At 39.5% G+C, this 27,631-nt stretch overlaps 1 protein-coding gene across 1 annotated transcript in view; it reads left to right on the top strand.

Annotated features, from left to right (window-relative positions):
- The window catches only part of LANCL3 (LanC like family member 3), a 39,438-nt gene extending 13,036 nt beyond the window's left edge, over window positions 1-26,402 (top strand). Inside the window, exons 2-5 of the mRNA XM_074858559.1 lie at window positions 14,283-14,406; window positions 15,470-15,667; window positions 17,990-18,197; window positions 19,304-26,402. Of these exons, the coding sequence (XP_074714660.1) occupies window positions 14,283-14,406; window positions 15,470-15,667; window positions 17,990-18,197; window positions 19,304-19,463 (690 nt within the window). The 3' untranslated portion in view covers window positions 19,464-26,402. The remainder of the gene's footprint in view (window positions 1-14,282; window positions 14,407-15,469; window positions 15,668-17,989; window positions 18,198-19,303) is intronic.
- Window positions 26,403-27,631: the final 1,229 nt, after the last annotated feature.

Raw genomic sequence — 27,631 nt, 5'->3', positions numbered from 1 at the left:
GTCTGTATCTGAAGTATGACTTGAATTGTATTTGCAGTTGTGGGCATATTTCCAGGCTATGCTAACGACACTGTATGCCACTGGAAACTCTTTTGTTACTGTCTTTTGCTTCAGAGCTGTCTTTGTTGATGTGCCTGGGAGGATCTGGGAGCCACACACAGATCATCAGGATTTTTACTACAACAGACTGCTACCACACTCTAAGAGTAGGGTAAAATTCACATGACTCAGAGGACTTGGTCACCTTCATCTGGTTTTCATGCATTACATTGTCAGCATTCTTCTTGAGGCTTAAGATGATATTTCTGTTCAGTGACTTATTGGCATGGCACAAATTGCAGATCATCTCGCAAAGTAAAAGTGGCATGATGCCAGCATGGAGTTCTCTAGAATTACCTTTGCTTGAAAGCAGTGCTGGTGCTACTTGAAAGTGACTAATTTATGCTTCTGTTAGCCTGTGAATGATGCTGTTGTGTCCTTTACCTCAATTTAATTTCACAGGTAGCCACCTTGTTCCTCAACAGCAAATATTTAGACATACTCCTAGATGTCGCATGCTTCCTAAATATCTGCGTAACAGCACTATGCATATAAAGCAGCATGACTTAGAAGAATAAAGAAGTCCTCCAAGACAAACAAGATCACTTGTTGTAAATAACAGAATTATAAAATTAGTGTCTGATGAAAGAGCAGTAGCCAATACCCTGTTTACATTTGAATAGGGCTTTTGATGCAGTGTCAAAGATAATCTTGAAAACTTAATTCATGCTGGCTTGGATGGGGACATTGTGGATTTGGAATTGGCTGAAAGACCACAAGCAAAGCTACTCATAACTACTAATAAAGGGCTGATGTAGGAACCGTCCTTATTTATTATCTTCATTAATGATCCAGAAGAGGCAGTTCACTGGATAAGAATTGCTTTGGCTTTTAAACTGAGACAAGTGCCAAATACCATACACAGGCAGAGGGAAAGTATGAAAGCAGCTGAAGAGATTAAAAAATGAGCTAAAACGAGGTTTATTTTTAGCAGTACAAGCACATGTATCTGGGGAGAATTATCTATAGTACTTACCCTCTATTCAGGAAGAAACTGAGATTCAAGTAAGCGCCACATGACAGGGCCTGAGTTACTCGTGTACTCAGTTCACATGAGTGTTAGTATATTGTCTGCATGAGTGCTTCATCACTGCTCATACATCTGGATGTAACATGATAGCACATCAGAGTTCTACGCTTACTTTAATGTAAATTAACGTTACATTTCATTTATTCTGCATGGGAATGAACAGTTAATATAAATGAAAAGTCATAACCGGTCCTGATAGATGTTGACCCAACATGGCATCCAGAAAGTTAATGAAATTTTGGACTGTCTACGCAGCTGTACCACCCAACAGAGATATTATGGATTCACTCTCTATGATTCTTCAGGCATTTCCATCGCCTAAAACCCACTCCTCATGCCAAGACCCAAAAGTTCTGTGGTCAGAACTTTCCCCTGCTGGTGACTGAAGTTGGATATGCCTAAATCTCCAAGGCACCTAGTTTATGCCCTTGAAAGTCTTTTGGGCATCCTTTGATAGGCACGCAAATCCTGAGAGTGCTGCATTGTGGGGTACATAAGCCACACCAAATTCATAAGCCAATGGCTGCATCACTCTACCATCCATGGAGCTCTGGTACAGAATTACAGTGCTCCCTTTTCTTCATGGTGTTTATGCAACTACTTCCAGTTTCCTTCCCACAGTAGTAGCAGTTTGCACTCCATCTCACGTGCTGTAACTCATCTCTACCTCCTCCAAGGGAGGCTGTAAAGCTGAGGCTGGGGAGCACGTCCCACCTAGCTCCTCTCCCTGTTGCAGTCTCTCCCAGTTTGCTGGAGGTGCTCTTCTCACAGAGCCCCAGGCAGGGTCTGGCCTGCTGTGGAGGAAAAGTGGACTAAGCATCACGTCTTTTCCCGTTAGCAAGGGCAGAATGTGTTCACCTCTCATCATCCTTACGCATTTTAAGACCAAATTTGGCTCTGAGCAAATTACAGTCCAAGTGGGGGTCATAGTCTCTTCCTTTTTATGTGCAATAACCTTGAGATTTCATCGCTAACCTGGTAATTCAAATTCACATCCCTTCTTTTTCTGGCATAGTGCAAGAATTTAAGCTGATGCCTCTAAACTGAGAGTGCTGATGGCCAGAGCAAGTCTCTTATTGCAGTTCTGATTGAAACTCCTTACATAAAATACTGAAATCTTCTTCAGAGCAGGACCTGGAGGGAAGTGCCCCAAACTCAACTCTAAAGTCACTCTGTTTCTTTGTCACCCAAAGTATAAGCACAGAAATAAACTGTGTGTTCAGTGACACACTAACTGCAAAACAGCTTTGAGTGACAGTTTTCAAACTGTGTTACGTGCAGCACAACATGAACATTGTCTGAACAGTTTAATGCTTCCACTCTCTTGCGGTGAGGAACACGGTAGTATACAAACAAATCTTTCTTCTTCAACATTTGTTTCTGATGCTCCATCTTGTTTAATATCTTGTACCAGTACAAGTTGACTCAGAGTAGCTGCACAAATGTCGGTGGAAGGTAATTTTGAAATGTGTTGTCTGTGACATGCCTAACCGGCATTTTTTAAGGACTAGCTTTATGCTCTGAAGCACAAGGGTTTATATTTCTTCCAGAATTGGTGGGCTGCGTTCTGGGAGTTGATTGTATGACTTGACCTTGCAACATCTTGTCAGGAATAGATGTTCTTACATTGTAATATTTGATGAGTTAAAAGGTGATAAAATACTAATTTAAACAACACAGGCTCTGAAGAACTGTAATTTAATTCAGTTGGAGTGGCAGGACACTTCTGGCAGTTAACCCAAAAATCTTTTTTAAAAATTCTCACCTTAATTATAGAGAGATTCAGTTTGTTTGTTAATATTCCACAATGCAGGTGGACTCAGCTAGATTTTGTAAAAATAAATTATCTAACTTACTTGAGTTTCGAGTGAACAGAGATATTTTGTCTTTAAACTTGCTGCTTTTCATAAGCTATCGTTTTGTTCTTAGATTACAAGATAAAATAACTTTTTGTGTTCTTTATCACATTAATTATCTTCTGTCCAGAAAATAAATGTTGCGGTCTTTTTAGCTTAACTTGTTACGAGAATTTCTTACTTCTCTGTAGAATACCTGTTTCTGTTTGATTTTTTTATTTTATTTATTTTGTTACTGGGAGAACAGACCTGGAGAAATATCAGAAGAAAGAACAAAGCAATGACTGCTAAAGTAGCTTTTTAATAACCATTTCAGTATTACTCTTATGCATCCTGACACTTTTTGTTTGCTTTCTACAGTGCTGCAATACACTAAGCAGAGATTTTCACTGAGCTGTTCACAGCACTATGCAAATTGTCACATACAGTTTAGGTCCTTCTCTTCCATAAGTGTAAAATTTTGAGGAGGTCAAGGACTCCTCTAAGGTACTGAACTGTTAGAACTGTACATGTATTATACAGCCACTATCAGGGCATTTCGTGCATCCCTATGTAGCATTTTAAGATGTAAAACTAAGCTTTTATTGGTTTTAAATAGGGAAAAACCCCACAACATTGAAAACATGGCGGTTGGGAGGCTCTAACACTGGCAGCGACTGTATTCTCTTTCTTGAACCTTTATTTGAAACAGATGAAGAAAAGAATAGTATTTTGCTTTTCTGTGCTTCCGTGGTTAATATCTGCAAATTTAACACAGTAACCAGCTATAAAGTCTTTTGTGGATAGTTTTCCAAATGCTACTTTCTGTAGCAGAATTCATTAGCATTTGGTACTGTTGGTTCCGAGGTGGGAGTGAAATATTTTGGGTTTAGGTAGAAGAGCGCAAAATGGATGCTCTGCCTTGGCCTCTCCTCTCAGCCAGTGTCGTCCCCCATCTTTTTTTTTTTTTTTTGTTTCTGACACTTCTGCCATGAAGCTTTGAGGAGGTGTGTCTGTTTTCTTATTTAGTTTGCTAAGCCTGTGAATGTAGTATGTTCACTTGTATAGAGGGAGGAAGTATGAACACTCAGAAAACAGCCCTAAAGGCATTGTAAGTAGAGTGGGAATTGTTGCATGGGGAAGATAAGAGGTCTAGATCACAGAATCACAGAATTGTCTAGGTTGGAAAAGACCTTGAAGATCATCCAGTTCAACCATCAATGGTGGTGATGATGATGATGATGAAAGATGAGGAATTCAGTATCCTTAACATAAAGAGGAAAAGAAACATAGGGCAGATTAATGATGTATAGAATGAAGTCTCTGTCTTCCTGTGTTTCAGTTGTATCCAGCATATTTTGTGAGTTGCAGTCATGTGAACAATGCTAAACAAAACACTGAGGAAGCCAAAAAAAGGAGGAACAAATAAGTTATGATACCCAGCAATCCGCTTCATATGTATAAGTAAATGGATGTACAATTACTTACACTGTAATATTTGATTAGTTGAAAAATGGTAAAATGTTTTCGACAGGTGTACTCCAGACCCAATCCTGTAGTCCTGACAGAAGACAGTTCCCCCAGGAAAACAGTGGAAATTTGACCTGTGTCCTACAGTCACAGCTACATCTGTGAACCATGACCTAGCATAACAGCTTGAAAGGCAAAGGAATTCCTGTTAAACTGAGTATCAAGTGAGATCACATAGTTCTGTCCAGTACAAAAGGTGTATACACAGGGTGCATAAACTGTAATCTTTCATTTTATTGATAGGTTTCTAGTTCCTCAAACAGTGTATTTGCAGTAACAAGGAAGCTTTACAGCAAGAGTGTGAAGCTCTGCTGCAACACAAAATATAAACCATTATTTGGAATTCTAGCTCCAGAGAAGGGCTGACTCATACCTCAACTGAAATTTTTAATCCTCTTTCATTTAGATTTGGAAGATGGTATATTGCCCAGCTTGTCACAGGAAACAATCTCCTTGAGAATATTTGTTGACATGAAGTAAAATTCTTCCAGGAGTTCCAGGGAAGACTACTACTTATAAATGTGGCTTCATTGAATAGAGGCGTAGAGTTGTACATCACCTTGAATTCAAGAAAAAGTGATGAAAAAGCCTAAATATTTCTATTGTGTATAAGTCATTCACTCCACATTGGTGTAGAGCAATGAATGAGAATGCATCTGCTAGTGGCTTCCTTCCAAACTGACTAAAATGAGAGTAGGATCAATCCTTGAAGAGTTAAATGTTTGGTCAGCTCTATCTGTTAGGTTTCTCTACTAAGCTTCTGCAAGCAAGGTCAGCATTTTGCTTTGTCAAGCCATATTCACGTAGTCTCAGTCTTTAAAGACTACCACAGACAAAATTATTATCAGTCTCAACAGACTATGAGCCAGCCCCATGGTGTTATTGACAAGACATGAAATAACAAGAATTTATAAGAATAATCACATGGCATAGAAACTCTGGTTTATCAACCTGGTTACTAAGTGAATTATTGGACTCCATTCCTGGGGGTCATGAAATTGCTCTATTTTTATATCTGTGTTAGATATTACACCAACTGGTAAAACTTCCTGCATTTCTTATATAATACTTGCCAGGAGTGACACCTCCCAAAGCAAGACCCATTCAGGTCAGTGAGGACTTTTATATTAAAAGCAGTATGAATGATCTAATAGGTAAAACGACTTTGACAAATTGAAAAAAGTAAGTACTGCCTGAGACTGAAAAGGCTCTTCTCCATCACTCTGAGTGATTAAGGTGACGGTATTACTTAAGATGAATTGAACTATGAACATCCTTAGAGATATTCTCAAGGAACTAGCAATCAGTCTTTCTCTGTCCCCATCCTATACTATTTATTTATTGTATTACATAGTTGTTTTCACTGAAATCTTTCAGTTTTAGTCATCTTTTTTGGTGATCTCACATGAACAACATATTTACTGTTGTTGAAACAAGTGAAGCTTTAATATTCTATACAATTGCAGCATGAAAATGGTACTTACAATAAGCTGGAAATAGATAAAAGGTTGTTTGACCATACAGGTTCTGTGCAGTAATTTGGTCAGAGAGAGGCCTCAGTGAAGGGTGCAGTAGAAAAACATTTAATCATCCAGATATGCTATATTCAAACTGCTGACTGTTTTCTCCAGGTCAGTACCACGCTGAATTTGGATGTAGATGATTCTCTTCAGACACAGCTAGTTAACATAGCCTATGGGGCCCAGGAGCTCTTTCACTCTTTAACCTCTCTCTTTCTCTCTCTTAACTGCTTTCCCTCTCTCCCAGGGCCACTTACACCAACCCATCTCTGTTTTGTGGCACCTTTTGCAATGTAGCACCAAGCTGACCCTTCCCAGCCCAGATGAGTACAAGAGCTAGCCAGCCACCAGGCACGTAGCCTCTACAGGAAGAGATCACTACAGCAGTAAAGTTTTGTTAAGTCAGGTGTATGAAGTGATACACAGTGCTCTTGTCTCTTTGTCTTTCTTAACCAAACATCAGTTTAAAAGAACTTTACAGGTATTACGAGTTTCCCATAGAAAACTGGACTAAATTTCTCAGAGCTTCAACTTTGGAGGTGAACCAGAGATGTCCTTGTTTCCTCTTACTCCTTGCAACAGTGCTTTCCAGTGCCTGATTTCACTTCTGTATTTAGTGGCATCTTCAAAATTAACTATGTCTTTATGAACTTGACAGCAGTACAATTCATGATCATTAGAGGTACTAGCATAAACATTTCTCTTTGCACATGTATACCCCTCAGAAATAAACACATTACATTTTATTAGATCAGTGCCCTGTCAGATGCTGAGTGCTCTCCTTTCCAGATGAAGTAAAGGAATGAAGGAGTGGAAGTGTCCAGTTCTTTCTGGAGACGTTCAGGACATCTTAAAATATGGCCCATCAACTTTCTTTAGTTTCTAGATGCAGCTGCCATTTTCATTTGTAGAACTCTAAGCCTTGGTCAGCTTCCCTGTGAAAAATATTAGCCTTTACTGACTGACTCGAGATCAAGTTCTGCCCATCTCATGTTGACCTGCAGATGTGTACAAACACTAACAAATTCATTTTTCCAAGAAGCAGTCTGCCTAAGTTCCCAGTAGCAAATGGTGGTGCCCAATTAAACTGGACTTGTATCATTTTTGAGTTCAAACTAAAGGCATTGGCACGGTTGCTGTAATGTTTGGGGAGGCTCTCTCATCCATGTTACGGAGTTTTTATCTTTTGCAAAGGCTGTTTCCTGAATCCTGTTTCCTGCTGCTCTGGAGCTGGACAAATGCATAGCCCTTTTTATGCCTCTGCATAGGTTGCAGGCATCAATCAGTTCAAGCACTGGGGCAGCTTTGCTACAAGAAGAAGCGTCTGTGGAACAGATGAAGGCATGGATTCACTTCCAGTGAACTAGCAGACCCGCTGTTAAGGGGAAGTAAGCTGATCCAAAATGCATGGGCAGAGCAGATGTTCCTTGGTTACCAGTATAAAAAATGGGATGGGATCCTAGGGCAGGACAGCTACAACACACTGGGCTGCCTGTTACCCAACCAGAGTGGAAAGCTTGGAAGATGTTTATCATCATAACACAGTATTGTCAGGGACACATATCTAGAGTGCAGAAGGATAGATCTCCCATCAGGAAATGACAGCTCCGTGCTGCAGTTTTGGCATAAGCTAACTGCAGTACTCATGTACTGATGTACTTTTTGACTGAGACTAAGTAGTCAAAGGATTTCCCACTGATGAAGTTTTTACATGAATAATCTTCCTCCTACCTGTGCGGGGGCCATAGATGGAAGGAAAGCAGTATCGGTGCAGTGCTCATTTGCAGCTGTGATATACTGCTCCGATGTCTGGTGGAGAAGTGGTTGACACACAGGAGCTCCAAACAAGGATTTAGGTTGCAGAAAGGTGATCACTGATACATCCATTTTGGCCAGTTCTCAGGGTCTGTGCCCCCAGAATGGCTCAGCCATGTATTATGAGGCTGATGAATAATAATAATAAAGGAAAAAAGAAGAATTTTACTTGTTTGTTGAAAAAAATTGGGGTAGAATTCTGTAATGTAGAAAAAAGCCTCTCCAAGCAGCACAGGGTTTGTTTCTCGGTTAATTTGCAAATCTTATATTTTTACTGTTTTTAAACATGCTTTTCAATTCATACTCTTGGATTTGGGAGCAATTCTAGGGAGAGATGCTTGAAATTAAATTGTTGGCTCTCTGTGCTCTGTGTTAACTAACCCTCTACTAGGCAGAAGAGAGCATGCAGCTGGGGTGCAGATGGCTGCCATTTGAAAGCTGTAACACAGTAGTGCATCCCAGGGTACTTCACATCTGTGATGGGACTTTTACCCCTGAGCAATTCCCTGCTGTCTTTGCTGTTGACCAGCCACATTCAGCTGAACAGCCTCTAAGCTCTAAAGACACAGACTGATACCTCCTAAGTCATGTTGGTTGTCTGAACTGCTCTGCTCTTAGAGATGTTCCTTGACACCCTTCCTGCTTCTCCAGCAGCAGAGAGAGGGGGCTTGTGCTTCCTGGCTTTCTTCAAGTAAAGAGGGTCTCCCAAGACCTAGGAGAACTGCTATATTAGAACTTGATAGCTGTATCCAGCCAGACCCTGGTGCAGCTGCATGAGAGATGTTGAGGCCTGTCTTTAACTGGGGGGGAGATAGATAGGAAAGAGGCACAGAGTATAACTGGAGAAACTCATGTTCTCTCTCTCTTCACTGACCCAGGATAGGGGGAGCCTGAAGAAAGGCCAATTGCTGTTTTTTCTTTGAAACTCTCCAGTGTTTAAGTTGAGACACAATGGATAGAGATGCTGGTTGCATTTGACCAACTGTGTAGCAGCACCAGCTGCTCTCAGCCAGCCTCCTAGCTACAGTAACAGTTGTGCTCCATCCTTTTCTGGAAGACGTTTGCAGCCATGTCTGAAATTTTCCCCTTCTGAAGGACAGGTTTAACAGCAGAATTTTGGGGATTTAGTGCTATACAGTACTGGCAAGTGAGACCCGTGGAAATTTTGTACTCCATTAGCAATAACAAAAGTGCTGTATTGTCTTATTTACAAGTAATCTGATTCATTAGGAATAAATGCCTTCAGTTTCTGATTGGACTCATAGTTAGTGTCCCATGAAAACAGGATAGGAGTGGCATTGCTGTTTCCATGCTGCTGAGGCAAAGAGCAAGCCCCAAAAAAAACCCAAATTTTCATGTTACAAACAAGCAATACCAATGGGATCTGTGGGAAAGCCTGTTTTACTCAAGATTGCAGTCAAGTACCATTTTCCAGTGAACTGACACAATTGTATTAGTAGTTTTGCAGAGTCTACACACACTGTCATGTAGTTGTGTTAATATGAGAAATTTGGGAAAGTATGCGTGCTAGAAAGTACTATTCATGGTGCTGTTACAGGATGAAACATACTGCACTAGCAACAGTGTCAGTAGTACTTCAGGAACTAATCTGATTACTTGAACAGAGTTTTCAGGACATTTTTAAAAAATGTTTCTTTCTTAAAAGAAGGGTGTACATGACGCTGCTTGTAAGGAGAGCAAACAGCTGTACGCTTGGAGCTGGGTTTCCAACTGTGTTGCAGGAGAGGTACATCTGTCAAACTGCAATAACACTAGGGGGAGGCAGACCCCTCTGTCTTTGTACCTGCTACTCTTCCCTGGCTTCAGATGTTATCATCATCTGAAAGAAGAAAAAACTGGCCATGACATTGCACAGAAAGGTCCCTGAACAATCCCAGCCCCTGTCTTTGGTAAAAAAAGATCAAGCTTAAAGAGTGAGCTTAAACATCATGCAGTGCAGTAAGGTATCATTAAATTACCAAGTTGGCTCCAGCATCTTTCTGCTTGAGTCAGCTGTCCTGCTGAACACAGACATGTGTATCTTCTTTGACAGCATTTTTGAGTATTATAACTAATTCACAAGCTCCCTCTGCTGGGCTTCCACCATAGGAGACTAATGGCAAAGCTCCTGTTGGGTTGCTTGCAGACTGACCCATTTTTTTCAGCTTATTTTTGACACTTTCTACAGCATCAGAAAAAGTATATGATCAAATTCATGTAAATGGCTTTTTAGAAGTGTGACAGAGGTTTGATGGGTTAGATGCATATTAAATTTTTTTACATGCATAGAAGAAGGCTTTTTCCATAATAATGTAAGTGTAGCTATTACCTCTTAAAAGTACTGATGCATCTATAAAAAGATAATGGTACTTGGCTTTCAGTAATACCTTCTATTACTTACATACAGGAGAGAGCTCTAAGAAAATAAATACAGATCTTTTGAAAGAATTAAAGGCTTACAGCCCTCAAATATACTCAATACAGTATGAGTTTAAGTAGCAGTGGTTTTCACAAGGCAGCCAAAAGGCCTCTAGCAAGCATTCAGAGGAATGATGGAGTGCTGAAAATGTTATTGTAATCAGAAGCAAAGAGTTAGTCCTACTTCTTTCTGCCTAATCCTCAAGGTCAAGATACCTGTCTGCAATTTTTGAAACACATATCTAGGGCCTAGCATTGTCATGACCAATATATTATGCAATCTCTCAGAATCACAGAATCATCTAGGTTGGAAAAGACCTTGAAGATCATCTAGTCCAACCATTAAATGTCTTAGTAGATTAAAAGGAGTTGTGAAATTAATTACTTTCAACTAAACAATCTCAGTCTGAGAAAGACTGCTAACAACAAAAATGACAATGTTCTGTGATTGCTGTAGATTGCTGACTTTTTGACAGGGATTTACTGAATAAAGTACCTTCCTTACAGAATCCACAAATTTGTGGAGGGCCTTAATGGGAGAAGGCATATTGTCTGCAGTGGCACAAGAGAAAAGTGGAGAGACTTGAGAAACAATCACAGTAGCTTTTTTACTGTAAGTAGGGCTCCTAGGCACAGGCAGTAGTACAAATACTAAGTATTATAGTGCTGCTTAAGTCTTGTGCCTAAAGTAAAAGGTATATGGAATGCAGGTGTCACAAGTGTGAGTGGAATGGTTATTTAACAGCACACAGCAATTATTTAAAACAGAAAATAACTCCACCAGCCAGTTGATACAGAAATTGCAGGGGAAATTGGAATGCATGTATTCCAAACTTTGATCTAGTGAGGAGACTAAAATGAACACTTCAAATGTGATAGGATAGGTTGTGGTGTCTTTAAAAATACAAAAAGACTTAGCTGAAATACTAAACCATCAGCAATACATCTCTTAGTGTTAGTCATCTTTTGGCTAAGTACTGACATAATAAAGAATAATTTTACCTACTGTGTAGCCAGCTCATATTAAATGACATTCAAGAAGTTTGTCAAAAAAATGCAGCTACCTCAAGCATGAAATTTTCTTCTGGGTAGCATATTCTCATATTGGCTTTATTCTTCATCAAAGCATCTGACATCTTTCACCAGAGGATGTGATATCAATATGCGATTTATCCTTTCAAAGCCTTTGGGATGATCAGTCTGTTTCTTTGCTGTCCCTAATTAAACATATTGCTTCAGTAATTCCCAGGGACAAGGAGGCGTTGCGACTACACTGAAATGAAAATGAACTCTGTAGAACCACGGCTACACCGTCTGTGGTTATGATTAATTTATTTTATGATTGTCATTTTGATCATAAGTTTTTAGCTGTAAGGTATTGAGAGGGAGTATACAGAGACTAGCCATAGATTTTATTTCTTGTCAGGGTGAAAGACATCTGAGGTTTTAAAACAGAATTGGTTGAAAAAAAATGTAGCAAGCCAATGGAGATCTCAAGTGTGATTTCTGATCATTCAGCCTTTTGAAGGCCACTACTAATGATGGTAAGTGAGGGTTTCTGTTCTAGTCAACCATTTTCTAGAATAAGGAGCAAATACAAATACAAATCATATTTAAATGTGTTGGAAAACAGAGGCAGAAGCCCTACAATGGCAGTGGATTGAAGCACTCAATAAGAGATATTTGCAGTCAGCACAAAAATTTATTTAGCTATTAGGACGCATCTCCTACCTGCCTTAAGCAGGCCTTAAGGTCTGTCCGAGTGGCCAGAGAGAATGTTGCTTTCAGGATATGCAGGTTATTTTCTTTTGTATTTTCTTTGGTAATGTGGACGTGGGTCAGGATGGGTTGATTCCTATCATCCATTCTAATTATGATTTTAAACAATCATTTTTCATCTGGCTTTGCATGTGGGCTTTTTTTGCATTCTGAAAAAGAGGTGATATTCATTAGCATATTTCGTTATGCCAGCCAAAAGGGTATACTGTGTATACACTTAAGTAATCATACTGCTTAAATGTTTGGCTTTTTATACTTACTTTATATTAAAAAATGGTGAGCAATGCATTTCTTGCTATACATCTTTATGCAGCATTGTGCAAGGCTGGATTTAGGTAGAAGTTTAAATCCATTTAAAATACACCATCAACATTTTTAAATAGTTATTCAATTTAAAAATTAAACACACTGAAGATAACAATAAGCTTAGCAAAACATGGGTTGTATTGAAAGCCAGTTGATTTATTAAGTAAAGGAACAATTACATACAGAAAATGAACTGATCATGATTTTTCTAACCAGCATGCCTTTGCCTTCCAGAATTACAACTAGGAGATCTTATCCTTCACATTTATTTTTAAAGGGTTACCTTGCTAATCCTTTTACAAAGTATAGAATTTGGAGGACTAGGACCCCAACTGCAAGATGGTAAAATGAGAGCTCTGGAGAGAATGCAGTGTGTCTCACCATGTCTCTGCTCACCTCGTTTGCTTAGGATTTAAACCGTTTCTGAAATTCAGTGAAGCTAAAACAATTCATTTAAAAATGACTGGAAATGAGTGAAGTCTCCAGATGTTAAGGGCTTATTTACTTCTACTGCAGTAACATTAAAGAACAGTAATCAAGATCACAAGTAGGTTGTTCTCCAGATTGTACAAATTTCATAGTCATTTGGAGCAACTTTAATAAAATGCCTTGTTATCAGGCAGCAAGGTAAGATAAACCAACAAGATTTTTCAGCCATTAGTTTCCAGTCAAGTTTTAAGTGACATTAATTATCTGTAGCATCTTTTACATGCCAAATGAGAGAATATAATTTATAACAGATGTTGCCTCCTCACTTAATGCTAACAGTATTTTTTAAACTTGAAGAAGTAATTGTAAATCCTATGATAATACAAATTATAGCAGAAACATTTTAGTGACAATATCTTGATATTCCAGTTAGTTTTAGGATTACTATTTATCTCATCAAGGCTATTTCTACAGCCTTTTTCTTTTTTCTGCCTCATTTTGCATTTTTTCTGTTCTCTTTTCATAAGTTGAAATATATTTTTGCAAAGTACAGCTGCCATACAGGCTTTCCCCTAAAGCCAAAGCACTACTTAAACTAAATTATTTTAATGACCTATGTATTGGTCAGTAATGTACAGACAGATTTGGCTGACACAGAGGAAATTGTAGATGATTGCAGTGAATTGCATGGCGTTGGAGCTGTAGTTAAAACCTGTAAACCCAATTCCTCACTGAATGCCTTAGGTCAGTAACTTGGAAAAGTTTGTGTCTGGTGAATACATGATTTGTCAATCTTACTTACATTTGACACCACTAAGAGTAAGGCATTAGTCATTTCTTAGCACTGCATTAAAGGCAGTGTTGACCTGTCATGATGCTGAAAGTCCCATAAACATACCTAGCCTCTCTCCTTGGAAACTGTCTTGGACTTCATTTTTCTTAGCATTTTATTCAAGTAAGAAGGCCTGATTCTTTTACTAAGATGTTTCTGAACCCCCGTATGTAGTATTGATTTTCAATAAAATTTAGTACCCTCGTCCTTGCTTCCTCTTTTATATTGTCCGAGAAAAATCTGTCTAGCTCAGTATGTCTCAATAAAGCCTGTAACATTTACTTCTTCTATAGGTCTGTTTTCCTTTGTCTTCTCCTAATGTCTGTTCCTCCAGTCTGGAGGCTGTTGTTCTACAGCTCTCCTGGTACTTCTTGTCAGCTTCCATCAGACTGATGGATCTCTGCGCAGGAAAGGCAGGAGCTCTTAGGGGACCTCTTTTCACCACATCTGTGCAGCTAAATACTTGACATTCACTTTCCTGAAATGGGATGAAACTGTTTTTGAGAAACATTATGTAAATTTAGTTTTATGTAAGGAACTCTTAATAATGATGTACATTATGGCATGCTCATAAGACTCAAGGCAGTACTTTGTCTTGTGCACCAGCAAAAAAAGCAGCATCTTGAAAAATGTCTAAAAAATAAGATTATTGTAATAGACTTGATGTTTGTTTTGATTCTTCTGTTTAGGTGCTGACCTCAGCACAAATAAAATCAATTTGCCTGGCCATACTAGAATCAGGAAAGCAGTATGCAGTGAAGAAGAGAAAACCATTCCCACTCATGTATTCCTACTATGGAACAGAGTATCTTGGTGAGTAAAACACACCAACTACTTTGAAAGTGAATCTGAGCCAGTAGATGCTTCAGAAATAAAATATATAAAACCTACATGTGGGATTTCTCCTGACTGAGGTGGGATCATCTATCCTCCTGCAACTGCTAAGTGGGACTGAGATGCTGGAGGGAAGGACTGATGCTGCCTAGCACTGGGGAATGCAAGAGGAGCCTGTGCTGCACCAGGGGAGCAGCAGGCAGCAGCTTCCTTCCCTCTTCTCCTTTCTGCCCTGCTAAATCCGCCCTTGCCAGATGGAGGCAGTGAGGTGTGGTGCCTGTGTAGAGAAGGTTACCAGAGAGAACTGTCAGATGTTATTTGTAAGCTGTTGGTGCCGCGTGAGGACTTGCAGAGCATTTTTGGCTGTAGCAGTGCAGCTCAAGCATATGCTTGGCTCCTGCCCATTGTGAGCAGCTTAGTTGGAGCTCATCTGGAGCAGTGGTAAGGGGTCAGTGAGCAGGTCCCTAGTGGAGTCCCCAAGGCACAATATCCCACTGCAGAAAGACTGAGATTGGTTTGCAGATGTTAGTGAATTCTCTGGCAGGGGAGCAGAGGGAGAAGTCACTGAGTGGTGCTGCTCCACAGACCCTGGCAGGTACAGACAGTTCCTGCACTGAAATTCAGGTTTTAGCTGACTTACACTGTCAGTAGCTGGGAATACCATATATGGTCCAGTTTCAATTTGAGTTCAGCAAAGACTTCAGAATAATGGTCTAGATTTGGTAGTGTGTCAAGAAGAATAACGTCTTGAAACGGTGTTCAGTTTAACTTCACGCACTGAGTTTCAGTCATATCAGAGTGAGAGCAGAAAAAAATAATACGTATTTTTGCATAGCTAGGGGAACTGGAAATGACAGAAGTAGTAACAAATCATAGTGTCATGCACCTAGAAAGCTTTTATTCCAGGCACTATTGTAATATGCATAAGGAAGATGAAAGAGCCATGCACTTGACAAGGAAATCAGTCCTGAGGGAGAGTTGCTGTGAGATGGAGGTAGGACCTAAACCTACCCTTGAATTTGACTGTTTCTGTTCTTTACAGGTGCAGCACATGGGCTTTCATCAATACTTCAGATGTTGCTTTCCTATTACGAGTACCTGCAGCCAGCAGATCAGGAGCTTGTGTGGCAGAGCGTTGATTTTCTTATGGACCAAGAACAGAACAGCAACTGGCCTCCTGAGCTGGGAGAGACAATCGAGCGGGAGAATGAGCTTGTACACTGGTGTCATGGAGCTCCAGGTTCTTTTCTCATTGGTGCTATGAATAGCCAGATGTTGATCACATTGCTTTTCCACGTTAGATGGTTCCATGTAGAAGATAATCTCAGGTTAAATTTGACCAATTTTGATGTTTTATGAGATGCAGGCAAACAATTTAGGCTTTTTATTCCAGTTAAGACTGTTTTATTTATTGCTGAGAAGCTGGAAGGATAGGCATATATTCTGTCTTAAAAGCATAGGTGATCACAGCTGAAAGAATTCTGGTGATCCTGAACTGTATGTTTTCTGCTCTTGCTCCCTTTTGTGACAAGGCCTCAAGGAATGGTACAGCTGAGTCAGCATATTGCTGGACAGAGAAATAGTATGCAAAAGAACACAGATGCAGACACACGTGTGAGTTTGGGAAGTCCTTCAGAATAGCTTTTCCCCCCCCCCATCAGAATCATAGTTTAAGATGCACTTACTACATGGATAATGCATAAACTTGACCGAAGTCTTTTCATGTGAAGGGGAGTTTGTACTATCAAGAGACATTTTTTCTGAAAGTCAGCCATATAAAACTGCTTTTCAGCAAAAAAGAGAATCAATCCTTAGTTTGGCTTCATGAGGTAAGGCTGATGTGTGTCAGTTCAGAATCTAATACTATACCTTAGCAATTTTGGCAAGTAATGCTGTATATTGAAATTGCTTTTTTGCCCCCAGGCAGAATTTTATTGCTAACTAGTCATATTGGCTTGGTAACACGAACATAGAATGTTACAGAAAAAGTTGCTTTTATTAAAGAATGCCCATGAGCATTGATGGATTGCTTTAAAAGTGTGCTATTTAAATTAGAAAAAGTACATTGCAATTAACATCCCTTAAATGTGCTTTTTGTTGGTATGATTAAGGAACAGGATTCTTGCTCTCAACAGTCTAATGAAGTGAAGTGAAAACAGCTTTTGCTTACCAACCTTTTTTATTTTTAAGAGATAAAAAATACATCTACAGCATGGCTGGCGTAGTGATGAAACCTGCCCTCTTCATTTCAGTATCTTAAGAGTGGTTTAACTGTTAGTGGAGACATAGGCTGTGAGGCTCGACCAAAGTGACAGAATCCCAAAGGGCATCCCAAATGTCTCCTAAAGTTACTTAAGGAGACATTTACAGATATGCAAATTCATTAATTGCTATTGTTCTTCCTCAGAAAATCCCATATTTAGCCAGCTGAACATGCCAGCAATGTGCCCAGGTGGCCATGAAGGCCAATGGCATGCTGGCTTGTATCAGCACTAGTGTGGCCAGCAGGGACAGGGAAGTGATCTTACCCCTGTACTCGGCACTGGTGAGGCCGCACCTCGATTACTGTGTTCAGTTTTGGGCCTCTCACTACAAAAAGGACATTGAATGACTCGAGCGTGTCCAGAGAAGGGCAACGAAGCTGGTGAAGGGTCTGGGGCACAGGTCGTACGAGGAGCGGCTGAGGGAACTGGGGTTGTTTAGTCTGGAGAAGAGGAGGCTGAGGGGAGACCTCATCACCCTCTACAACTACCTGAAAGGAGGTTGCAGAGAGCTGGGGATGAGTCTCTGTAACCAAGTAATGAGCGATAAGACAAGAGGTAATGGCCTCAAGTTGCGCCAGGGAAGGTTTAGACTGGATATTAGGAAGCATTTCTTTACAGAACGGGTTGTTAGGCATTGGAATGGGCTGCCCAGGGAGGTGGTGGAGTCCCCATCCCTGGAGGTGTTTAAGAGTAGAGCCGACACAGCGCTTAGGGATATGGTGTAGTTGGGAACTGTCAATGTTAGGTTAATGGTTGGACTGGATGATCTTCAGGATCTTTTCCAACGTAGACAATTCTGCGATTCTGTAAAGCGGCATGGGCCCCACTGGAAAAAAAAAAACAAAAACAAAAAAGGCAAGTTTCTTTTTCTCATTCAGTAAAAAATTGTATCTGTTGCCAATGTAAGAAATTATCTTGCCCATCCTTTTGTTTCTGTCAGTGTAAATAGGTGAGGTGAATGGGGATTTGAAACCAATAGATGACAGTGCTAAGAGTTTACTATTTTAAAGGCAAAAATTTGACTACTTTTTTAAATAGATAAAAGACTGGGAATGTTAGAATAAACCCTGAAAAGATTAAAAGTGGTGTTGTCACAGGCAGTGGATAAGTGCATCTTAGCATATGTTTTTTAGCATACCAGATCCTCTGCCCTTCATATGTAGCATATAGATATGTAATGTTGACATGTAGAGCATGAGACTGCATTTTTTAAGTGTATTAATCTTTATTTTCTTATGTGTTCTACGAAAGCCTTGGCCTACCTATTACAAAAGACAATCTCACTGCTGTTTTCCTAGGCATTGCATATCTGTTTGCCAAAGCTTACCTGGTTTCCAAGAAGCCTCAATATCTGGACACTTGTATCCGCTGTGGAGAGCTAACTTGGCGGAAGGGCCTGTTGAAGAAGGGACCTGGAATATGCCATGGAGTGGCTGGTAGTGCTTACGTGTTTCTGCTGCTGTATAGGCTCACTGGAAACTCAAAATACATATACAGGGCACAAAGGTTAGCATTCCTACCTTTCTGGATTCAGGGTAATACCGGAAGGTTTCAGAACTATTTATAAAGCTGCTCAGAGTCTGCGATCACCACTCTTGGCTGTAACCTGAGTGTTTAAGCCTCAGGTACAATTCTGCCTGCGGGTTGTGGGGCAGGCGTGCTCTGGGAGGAGCCCTGCAGTCCTGCTTCTAGGCTGCCTGCAGCAGGTTCTCCCGGGCCCCCTCCCTCCCTGCCCCAGAGTCTGTGCTCCTGCAGAGGGGACCAGGGTGGAGGGAGAGGAATGGCATGCATCCAGGTCTCATCCTGACATGAGGTCAGAAACAAGCCAAGTTGCGTCCAGGAGCAGAGTAAAATGTAATTTGTTCTGATTTTCAGAGCATTTAACACTATCCCTTACTACTACAAGTGGAAATTAAGTATAGGACCTGCTTTGCTGTTATTTTACAGTTTTTTAAGTTTATCATTCCCAGCTTTAGCCAGTTTGACATTGTGCTGTTCAGCTTAGCTAGTCCAGCATTTTGTCCTGATGCAAGCAAGCATGGTCCACTGAAAATTCTGTCACAATGCTGCAATTATCTTTAATTATATTTCTGTATTTTACTGTACATGTTTGAAAACATAGTATTCAATGATTGTTACCATTTTCTTTACAGCATAAAATAATGAGGGGAAGATGTATAGAAATTAGGGTGACTTATTTTCAGCTGTTTGCTTTGAAGTGAGAAAATTTTATTTCTGTAGTTATTTCAGCATTACAGAGTTTGTTGCATGAATGTGAAACATTGCTTGCATCCTGCTGAAATAACAAGCAAGATAAAAGTTATTAGAAAGTATTTCTTTAATAATAGGTCTCATAGAAATCAGAAAAAGTTTATAGCTCTCAAAGAGGCGTAACACATGTACAGTTCACAAAGGTTCAGCTTTTCTAGATCTCATGGACCTCAGTTTATTGTGGAAATCAGAGTGTAAAATCTGCACTTAAGGTTAAATAATGAACATTCTACTTTTTTAATCATTGAATGTTATTAAAATGATGCTTTTGAACAACAAGTAAGTAAACATCCAGGGACACCAAATAATAACAAACTTTTTTTCTTTTTCCTGTTTCTTAGGTTTGCGGAGTTCTTATTTACAGAAGAATTTAAGGCTGGTTCCCGGGCATTAGAAAGTGTATATAGTCTGTATGAAGGCTTCTCGGGAACTGTGTGTTTCCTGACTGACTTGCTGCAGCCCAACCAAGCTGAGTTTCCTCTCTTCAGTGTCTTTGTCTAGAGAGCAACATTCTCCAGGGCCACATCCTAGTGGCGAGGGGAGAGGGCACTGCAGTTTCACTTATTTGTCGAGAGAGGCTATTTACAAAACAAGCCAGTGGTACCACTAATGCTAGCCTTAATGTAGGTGCGAGTCAGGTGAAAAAGAAAATACACTGGGGCTTTGGGAGGGAAGTGTGTGGTCAAAAAAAATGGGTCAATGACAAAAAACATGGGGAAAGTGATTGAATCGGATAGGGTAGATATTTAGCTCTAATACAAAGCAAAATCTAATTACTCAAGTGAGAGAGAAAGAGGCATTATTAAACTTTTAATTTGGTGGTTACACAGGGGAAAAAAAAAGGCAAGCTAGAATTACAGGGACATGCAAAGAAGAAACAGTGATGCATCCAGTAGGTTTTAAAAAGAGACCTGCAAAAACAAATCTTCATGCAGCGATGGACTTATTGGGGAGGGTGTTGTAGACATGTCACTACGCTTCACAAAGGCAAAATCTGGGATTTTTTACCTAAACCACATCTACTAGTTCTAGTAACATGTATTAGAAATACCTGTATCTTGGAGCTCTTTTATCTTCATATGCATATAATGATCGTTATGTAGATAGCTGTATATTCAGCCTGTAGTTTCACAGGTTCATTTCAGCTGGTGGGGTTTCATGTGTGTAAATGAGAACTGAATTTGACCCTTCCTGTCAGAGCTCAGTCTGTGGTGAGGAGCTGGTGTCCTTACTGATTTACTGCAACCGTGTCACTTCTTGTCAGTACTTTCCCTGTCACAGGGAAGATGAGTGAAGCCACGGACAAGACTTGTATCAAAAAGTTCTATAGCAAAGATACAGCAGGCAGATGTTTTTTTCATGGTACAGCATTACAAGATAAGTATTTTTCAGTGATGCAAAAGCTTCCTTTACAGATTAATTATCTTTAGCAACATTCCTGAACAATAACATACATATTTCAGAGAATGGAAAATCTATTTTCCTTGATGAATTGTTCACTACAAACCCTGCAATCTGAATGTGAAACCTTGGATGGCATACTGATCTTAAGAAAAACCGATAACAAAACTCAAAAATGCTTCTTTTCCTGGTTAACAAAATAATGTATATGCCCAAATGATCTGTAGCTATAGAAATAAGTGGGTTGCTCAACACTAGTTGCACTAGCCCTTAAGATTGCAGTTATATGCTGTTTTATATGTATTATATGTATGACATGGTACTTGAAAGCTAAAGAAAATGCTAACGTAGATTTGTACTAAAAAATATATAAAATCAATACTATTTAAAATATACTTACTATTTATTTATTTTTATTTATATGGGAATAATGTAATGCAATTACCTTTAAAGACAAATTGCAGTTAGGGTGAAAAAGCTGACCTACGTGCACTGCCAAACAATGCAGTCTCTCTTCCTGCATTCTCAGCTGGAGGAGATTACAATTTCTTTATTTTTAATGCCTAATGGATTAAAGTTTCTATTTAATTTCAGTGGGTCTTGATCAGGCTATAAGTTGGAGCCAGGTCTTGCAGTCCTTCCACATTTTAATATAGTAATCCTATTCCTACTCTTGCCACTGTTATTTTAATGAGATGGCTTGCATTATTATGAGCTGCAGATTAGGATTTCTGCTATTCTGTTTTGCACTGTGCAGCTCTAATTAATTACTTAATCATAGAAGTAACCATATTTCATTGGTGAATACAGCAATGCAGTCTATCAGTTTGTCAAGAATTTAGGGATTTTTTGGTGAATGGAAGTGTTAAAATTCAATATACAGTTGATACATGTTTATTATTTGTGGGATAAAAGGTCTTTTAAGAAAATGTCACTTACTGTGTTACTCTGAGAAGTGAGATGTGTACACATAGGGGTATGTATTTCACAGGGAGGTATACATAGGAGGCTAAATCAAAAAGTCAGTGGAGATGTGTGCGTGCTCTGCCCAGCCAGGTTGCAATGCTCACTGTGAGATCAGAGCAAAGTCAGTTGTCAGTAGTGAAGATCCTAAGTCTATTAGGATTCTTTTCTAGTTGCTTCCTGTAATGCAGGTGTCTAATACTTTCATAACTGGAATATTTTTAAACATGTTTAAGGAAGGTAAAACTTGGCCTGTCCACTTTTTCCCTGTGGTCAATAGCTTTTCAGTCTCAATTTTTAATGTAGGGTGATGATGTCACTCAGCTAAAACATGTAAGTAACAACATTTGTGCCATAGCTTTTAGATAGCTACTGTAACTGTATTTTTTTCTTACTGTAAGACAGAGAAATAGGTTCTGCCATGACCTAGACTCAAGCTGTTGCAATCCTACATTTATTGCCAACCCTTTTATTTAAAGATGCAAACATAAAACAAAAATGCCTAGTGGTTTGATAACTACACTGTCAAAAAAACCCAAGCAACTCCAAACTTAAGCCTTAACAGAATCTGCGCATATCAGAATAGTAGTCGTGACCTTTTGATTTTGTCCCCAGTGCCTACTTTTTAACTATCAGTGCGCCACAACATTTAATTGTTTCCAGTTAGTTATTTCTCAGGAGATTCTTGAAGAACTTTCCGAAACCTCAATAAATCTAGAGCACAATAAATCTCTACAGTAACTTAGATCCTGACCAAGTCAGGAATGCTGATATTGTAACATATACCACGTGTATGTTAAAATTTACCATACTAGCAGTAGATAAAATCACTCCATTTTATGATGATTAACTTCTGACAGTCATGTTTGCATTTATCTTTTAATGTAATTCTTCATAAATGGCAGGAAATATACATCAAGGATTCCCTGTCAGTTTTCTAGTGGTTTTCGCTCTGTGTCTCTTTGTAGAATTAATTCCTTTTGATTTACATTCAGAGGAGACTCTGATCTGCTCTGTGTTGGGTTCAACAGCACCTGCAAAACAAATCTCTCTGCAACCATTCTCCATATATGAAGCCATGTGTTTGGCTTCATTTGATACTAATCCTGTGAGGAAAAAAATAGTTATGTGAGTAAGAGTTAGTCCATTCAACACCGGGAAGACCCATGCAACCACACAGTTTTCAAAATCTAAGTCCCGAACATCTCCCTGCAAGTTACACGAGTTTGGCACTGACTTCAGCAAGGGCAGCATGCAAACTCTGTTTACTGACACTTAAGATCAGTAACAGTAACATAAACATCCAGTCTCATGGGATATATCTTGTAAATTATTGGAACATAATTATTCATCTGTTTCATTAGACATGTCAGTTTGAGTTCATTCTTAGAGCTTTGTGGCTTTTCTTACCTGACCTAGCCAGTTTAAGGTGGCCGACAGACATGCTGTAGTCACAGCTTCCGAACATGGTGTAAATATACCCCCAGGGCTCTTCTGAAAATGCCAATGATTAAATGAGCAGGTTTTGTTCATCTATTTCCTCCCCTTAATTGTCTTACCTGCGTTTTTTTTCCCTTTGTACTATATATGCTGTTAATGTACATGCTGTTGCAACCTTTATTTGTTGTTTTTAAGACATTGACAGGAAAGCAACCTGAGCAGAGCCATCAGCACTTTTCAGTGTAATAAAAAAAATAAGGTCCTTTGTGTTCCCTCCTTACTGCTTCACGAAATCAATCACGCAACCTTTGCTAGACATTCTCAGCAGGATGCTGGTTCCTCCTGCTCCCAAATTGGGCTCTGATAGACTGAAAAAGTGTATTCCTAAACAGATTCTGCCATGGTGTTGTGACAAAGGATTGTGTTACTGGAAACTTGAGAAGCCTCTTTCAAAGTGTAAAACACAAGTTACTATGTCACGTTTGCACATTAGTTTCTTGATGGTGTTTAGTTTCTAAAGTGTAGGCAGTAGGAATTTAAGTGATGTAATAGTATTTCTGATTATGCTGTTAAAGCAAAGAGGATGCATTGTGTGGATATCGGTGCTTATTTGTGATGTACCTGTGTTTGTGTGGTGCTGTTTGTGAGTAAATCTGTAGATTACAAATCAGTTTAAGGAGCTGTGTATTATTCATGACTTTCAGTAGGTCATCCATAGATTAACGTCACAGAATAATTTTGAGGAAAACTAGATCTGTAATGTCCAGATTTAGTGATCTCAGGTTTCATAGAGCCAGATGCAATACATTAACAGTACAGTTCTAAAAAATATACCTTAATTTTTTTCTGCTACTCGCAACTTCTCAGCATGGTAACATACTTGCCTTGGGACACTGCTTTCAGTATCTGCTTTGTTTGCATCATTGTTTCCTTCAGTTTCCCTGCCTTTCTTTCCCAGCCTATGAATAACTTCAGAAGACTGAAGCAGCAGCCCAGGTCTTTTGTGCTTGAAAATAAGATTGATTAATTTTGCTTAAGAGGGGTGTTCCACTTACTTGCATTACATTATTACATGCTCTCTTCTCACTGGCTCTGCCATTTCCCACCTGCTAAGGAAAACTCATTATACTGTATAACAACTGTCACTGATGTTTTATATCATTAAATAAAACAAAGAGAGACTTCCTAGGGAGCATGTTCACTTCTCTAGTATCTCAATTCTATTAAGACAATCAAAAACAAGTGAAATAGCTAAACATCCCAAAATACACATTTAGATAGTTCTGGGAAATGTGCACAAACTAATGCAAGTAAAGCGGTCACCTTTTTTGCTACTCTGTGAAATTAAGTAATGCCACTTTGATGTTCTAATTATATGGACATGTAGAAAATATGATAAGAATACTGATTAGTTTTTAAAATACTGTGGAAAAATGAAATGCAGGTATCTAATGTATTCAGAAGTATACAGGTGCAATATGTGCAAATGGAAACTTTTGTAAGGAATCAAATTTTTGTATTTACATCATTATCTGCATGTACAGTTATAGCATCTGCCAACATATTGCATGTTTTATGCAAACAGTGACCTATTTTAGCATATGTATGCATTGAGTATATATCCTTGTTACTTGGACCCATAAGATCCATGGACAGAGTGTATCTCCGAGGTCTGCCAAATAAATCTCAGGTGCGGTAATCTTCTCCTACATACCTTAAATATTCACTGGCATGAGTGCATATTCTAATCTGTAGGAAGATTAGTATATCAGGAATAGGAATTGCCCTGTAGATTTTAAAGAGTAATCTTCCTGTGAAGAACTATGCTGATGAGCAATTACTGGCTAACAGCACAGTACAGATTGCTCTGAGAAGACATTTCAGTTTATATAAATATGTCCTGGACTAAGTAGTAAGCAGCAGAAAGCTAAATTGAAAGAAATTAAAAAATGACCAAAAATCACATTCCTGAGGCAACAGCATACTTCAAAGCCATAAGATGAAGAATTCTCAGGGCCCACAAAACAATACAGCAATTTAGGGATGTGAATAAGTATTTTCCAAGAGAATAGCACAGTTTGCTTCATTGCACAGATAGTGGTACAGTGTGCACTGTACAGGTTTTAGCTGCCTTGAACAGCAAGCGCTTCATTGCCATTATAGCAAAGTCATCATATGCTGAAAAAAGTCTGCCTGTGAAGGAGTTGCCTGTAGCTGAACCTGCTGCCTACTCCTATCATTTAATGGAACGAAGTGATGTACACTATTGATGCTTAGGCAGTTTAAAAAAATAGATCCAAGAAGCGAACATGCACCAACTTTTCGACCTGCCTTTGAGTTATTAAACCTCCTGACTAATTTGTCATGTCACTGATGATCCTATACCCTGTATATTTAAAATTTTACATCATGTTCTGAAAAAAGTCAATTTATAAATAGCAATCTGCTTGAAAATACATAAGGCCATATTTATTTTTAATACTTACAAGGGAGTCCCTTGACTTTGTTCATTGCATAACTCAAAGAGAAGGTGGAGGCATTTAGGTCAAGTACAGCAATACCAACTAGAATGGCAGAAAATTAATTCAAAACTCTTTTTGCCTAGTGGTTTAATATTTGAATAAAAGATACTTTATAATACAGTGATATTCAGCAACAGCACTGCATGACTATACATGCATACTCCCCAGAAAATTTTACTAAGAAGACCTGAAGTCAATTATATGCCATAGTGAATAGAAAACAAATGCTGTTCATTTATTTCTACTTCATAGAGAATAGAAAGGCTGTCTGATCAGAAATTGAACTCTGCTTCTGTCTTCATTACCATGACCATACATGAGAAAAGAAAGATTTTCTCTAACAATGGTCTGATTTTGCCACCTATTTGGCCTCCTGCGCTCATTTTAAGGTCCTGATATGCCACCTGCTGACATCAGTGGTGAATCTGCACTTGATTTCAGGCCTGCAAGGTTAGGTCCTTCCACATGTGTGAAATAGGGGCAAACCTGCATCATTCTGGACCCCAAGGCTACAGACATTCCTTTACACAAGTCCCATGGAATTGCTAAGGCTTGTTCATATAGCAAGAGGAAAGCACAGGTGTTTGCATATGCAGGGCCCTATTTGATAGCAGTTTTATACCCATTTTCCCTCAATATGTCTGCAATAGACATGAATGCCAATACCAATAAAAAGTACAGGGAACTTACATTATTTCATGTCTAGTTTGTGTTGGTGACACTTGATTATTCAGTATATTCCAGCATATGGTGTTCATTTCTTGAGTACGTGCCGCACCCTAGATTGGTTTCTCAGTGTAATAGCCATTTGCAGCCATAATATGGTACAGGCCCTTAGAATCAAGGTTGATTTGATTCTTTAGAAATGCACCTTATTGTTTAAAAGCAGGACCCCTGCTCTTCTAATGTTTTAAACACTGTGATCTTTCAGAATGTGTTTATTGTATTAGTTTTGTATTGTAGATTATGATAGAAACTAGATTTTATAGCTTTTTGAAAGCAGTGATAGTACTAAGCTTCATAGTGGCAGAACAAACTCTGTGTATATCCATATTATGAATATTAAAGCTGTGATTATATTTTGCCTTAAATAAAAGCCCAACCTTGAACAGTATGATTTTGCATTGGATTGCTTATTTCTGTACTTATCTTTCACAGTCCTGGCAACTTTTCCTTCCGAAGCAGTCATGACTCAGGGTTCCAAAAGCTTTTCAGTGGTACTGTGTTATCAAAGGTAAAATCATTCATTTTAGAATTAGACAAACCATCCAGGCTGCACATAGCGATTAGGTAAAGCTACCTCATGGTAGTCTCCCACGAGATAAGAAAATACAGGTTGTTTTTGGCCTGTAGATTAAAGTTTCCCACTGACATGTTTATTTTCAGACTGCTTATATCTCAGTACACGTGGCCTCTTCTCTTTCCAGAAAGACCCCTCCGTTTCCAGTGAAGAGCACTAGAGCATTAAATTCACCTTGGCCCGCCCATAACAATGCCATCCTGAGCTGAGCTCAACTAAAGGTGAGCAATGGGACTCCAGATTTGCCAGTGCAGCAGTTCAGGAAATGGCCTCAACAAGGTGTTACTGACATTTTTGTGTAAATCTGGTAACACCCTAAGTTGCATTAAAGACCAGTAGCAGACATGGAGAAGTAGCCCTTCATGTTATTCCATTAATAGGCTAACAGCATCTCAAATGCCATATCTTGCCTTCCTGTTGTGCTCCTGGCAGGTCTGTAGCTAACCTCCACATGCTGAGCTGCAATTACCTGGGAACAGGCAAGGAAAAACAAGATCTGTCAGGACAGTCATCACCAGAGCCAGCTGAGCACCAACCAAGTGGCTGCACCAAGAGAAGGGGCTGTGATTGGAGGCTCCCCCTGTGCAGGAAACAGGCACCATCTGGCAACCTGACTGGGTACCTCAGGAACTTTGTTTCTTGGCAGGTGCTCAGATTCAGGATGTTGTGGAGAGACTGCAAAGACTTGTCCTACCCTGGGGCTATTACCTTTTGCTGCTTGTCCATGTGGGCATCAGTGATACTGCCAGGGTGACCCTGTCCATACCCAGAGTGACTCTGGAGCTCTGGTGGCATGGGAGAAAGGCACGGGGTGGTCTTCTGGCTCCTGCTTCCCGGGGAAGGGCCATGGGGCAGCAGGCAAACGCTGCTGGCCAACAGCTGGTGTCCCAGCAGGGCTTTGCATTTTGTGATCCTAGGAGCCTTTGAAGGAAAAGTCCTGACAAGCCAGGGTAAGATCCACCTGACAAAGTGGTAAAAGGGCCCCTCTGCCAGCAGGCTCGCTAATCTGGTGAGGAGGGCTCTGAACTAGGTGCATCAGGGGA

The sequence above is a fragment of the Strix uralensis genome, chromosome 2, assembly GCF_047716275.1.
Source record: "Strix uralensis isolate ZFMK-TIS-50842 chromosome 2, bStrUra1, whole genome shotgun sequence".
Classification (NCBI taxonomy): domain Eukaryota; kingdom Metazoa; phylum Chordata; class Aves; order Strigiformes; family Strigidae; genus Strix; species Strix uralensis.
The sequence above is the reverse complement of the archived record's forward strand: the minus strand, read 5'-3'. Positions and strand labels throughout refer to the sequence as shown.